Source organism: Dipodomys ordii, unplaced genomic scaffold (assembly GCF_000151885.1).
Source record: "Dipodomys ordii isolate 6190 unplaced genomic scaffold, Dord_2.0 Scaffold61, whole genome shotgun sequence".
NCBI lineage: Eukaryota > Metazoa > Chordata > Mammalia > Rodentia > Heteromyidae > Dipodomys > Dipodomys ordii.
The window spans coordinates 1,532,798-1,534,815 of NW_012267277.1; the positions used below are offsets into that span (position 1 = coordinate 1,532,798).

The 2,018-nt window shown below is 37.4% G+C and overlaps 1 protein-coding gene across 1 annotated transcript in view; it reads left to right on the plus strand.

Moving 5' to 3' along the window:
- Nucleotides 1-2,018, plus strand: part of Zyg11a (zyg-11 family member A, cell cycle regulator) — a 46,228-nt gene that overhangs the window by 17,759 nt on the left and 26,451 nt on the right. Inside the window, exon 4 of the mRNA XM_013022198.1 lies at nt 1,208-1,348. Within this exon, the coding sequence (XP_012877652.1) occupies nt 1,208-1,348 (141 nt within the window). The remainder of the gene's footprint in view (nt 1-1,207; nt 1,349-2,018) is intronic.

The window sequence follows — 2,018 nt, forward strand, 5'->3', positions numbered from 1 at the left end:
AAGGCTCTACCACTTGAGTCACAGCTCTACTTCTGGCATTTATTTAGGGCAGAGGCTCTTGATTGGATATGAGAGTCTCATGGACTTGCCTGCCTGGGAGACTTGAAACTGCAGTTCTGAGATCTTGGCATCTTGGGTAGCTAGGTTTACAAGCATGAGTTGGAGGTACCTGGCTGAGAAGCCTTTAGTAGATACATGTTACACTAGGAAAAACCAGGAGCAGTACAGGAGGGTGTAGCTAGATTCATTGGTGTGATTAAATTCAGGATCTTGTAAATGCTAGGCATCTGTTCTACCACTGAATGATATCTTCAGCTCGAAAAGTAGTTTTTATTTATTTTTGGTGATAACGGGTTTGAACTCATTGCCTCATACTTGCAGAAAATTGGGCCTCATCTAGTTTTGTTTAACTTCCCTGTCTTTCTGTATAAGTTATCCTATATGAGTGCTTAGAGAACACGAGATACATTCTTGATTATTGATTGTTGAAAATTTTACCTGTTACCTATTACTCATTTGAGATCCTAGTTACAGTAGAGTCATAGGGAGGTAATAGTCAAATCTGATGACATGTTTTATTATTTTGTTGTTGTTTGCATACTTTATACGTACATAAAAATGAGGAGATGAAATCATGAGTCTGCTTGACTAATTTAATGAAACCAACTTTGAAAGCACTTGGAATATTTAATTAAAGACCTATATTAATAGCTAGGTACCAGTGGCTCATGCCTGTAATCTAGTTAGAAGCTGGCCTGGGTAGAAAAGTCCTTTAGACTATCTGCAATTGACCAGCAAAATACCAGACTGGAGATGTGATTCAAGAGACAGAATACCAATTAAAAAAACAAGAAAAAAAAAAAAAACAAGAAAGAAGCTGGTTGCTGGTGGCTTTTTCCTATAATCCTGGTTATTTAGGTTGAGATCTGAAGACCATGTTTCAGAGCCAGCTACGGCAAAAAGGTCTGTGAGACTTAGCTCCAATTAACCACTGAAAATCTGGAAGTAGAGGCATGGTTCAAGTGGTAGAGTGCCAGCCTTGAGTGAAAAAACCAAGTGGAAAGGTAAGGCCTTGAGTTAAAGCTTTGGTACCTGCACCAAGCAAGACTGTGAAGTCCTGAGTTCATGCCCCACTGCCAAGGGGAAAAACAAAACAATGAAGATAACAAAAATTTGTGAACCCCATTTTACCATCTTTGTTTTTCAGGTTGCTGGAGGAGTTAGTATAAATCAGATTACTGAAGCACTGAACCAATACAGGAACAGGTCATGTTTTATGAAGGAAGCTCTCTGTAGACTCTTCACAGAGACCTTCTCAATGAATGTTTCTATGCCTGCCCTTTTAAAGGTATCTGTGCCTTAGAAAAGTCTGTGTTATTACTCCATACTTGGTTCAATTAAGTTTTCACAAAACCTAACTACAATATAACTTTTTAGTTGAAAATGAGTACTGCTTAGTGAAAAGTATATTTTGTTTTGTGTATTGTTGACTTTAGTTAATTATATATAACTACTAAGTTTTTATGATTATTATGTTAATAGATGTTTATTATGGAAGATTTAAAAACTATAAAATATGAAATAAAATAGTCTAATGCTGACTTTATTTTTTTCCAGTCCTGGGGCTTGAACTCAGGGCCTGGGTGCTGTCTTTGAGCTGCTTCTTGCTCTATCTACCATTCCAGCTACAGTACCCTTCCTGGCTTTGTCTGAGTAGTTTATATGAGATAAGAATTTCATGGACTTTCCTGCCAGGCTGGCTTTGAAATGTTATCCATAGATCTCAGCCTCCTGAGTAGCTAGGATTACAGGTGTGAACTACTGGCACCAAGCACAGTCTGGTATTTCTGAGATCTGTTATTCACAAGCATTTTGATACTAGTCCTTTCAGATATTACACAGTAATTTGTATACCTTGTTGAATAGCGAGTCATGTACCTCATCAAGAAAGGAAAATGTGTGGTTTTCTGCTACATTTTCTCTTGCTATGAACATCTGAGTTATATGAAATCAATTTG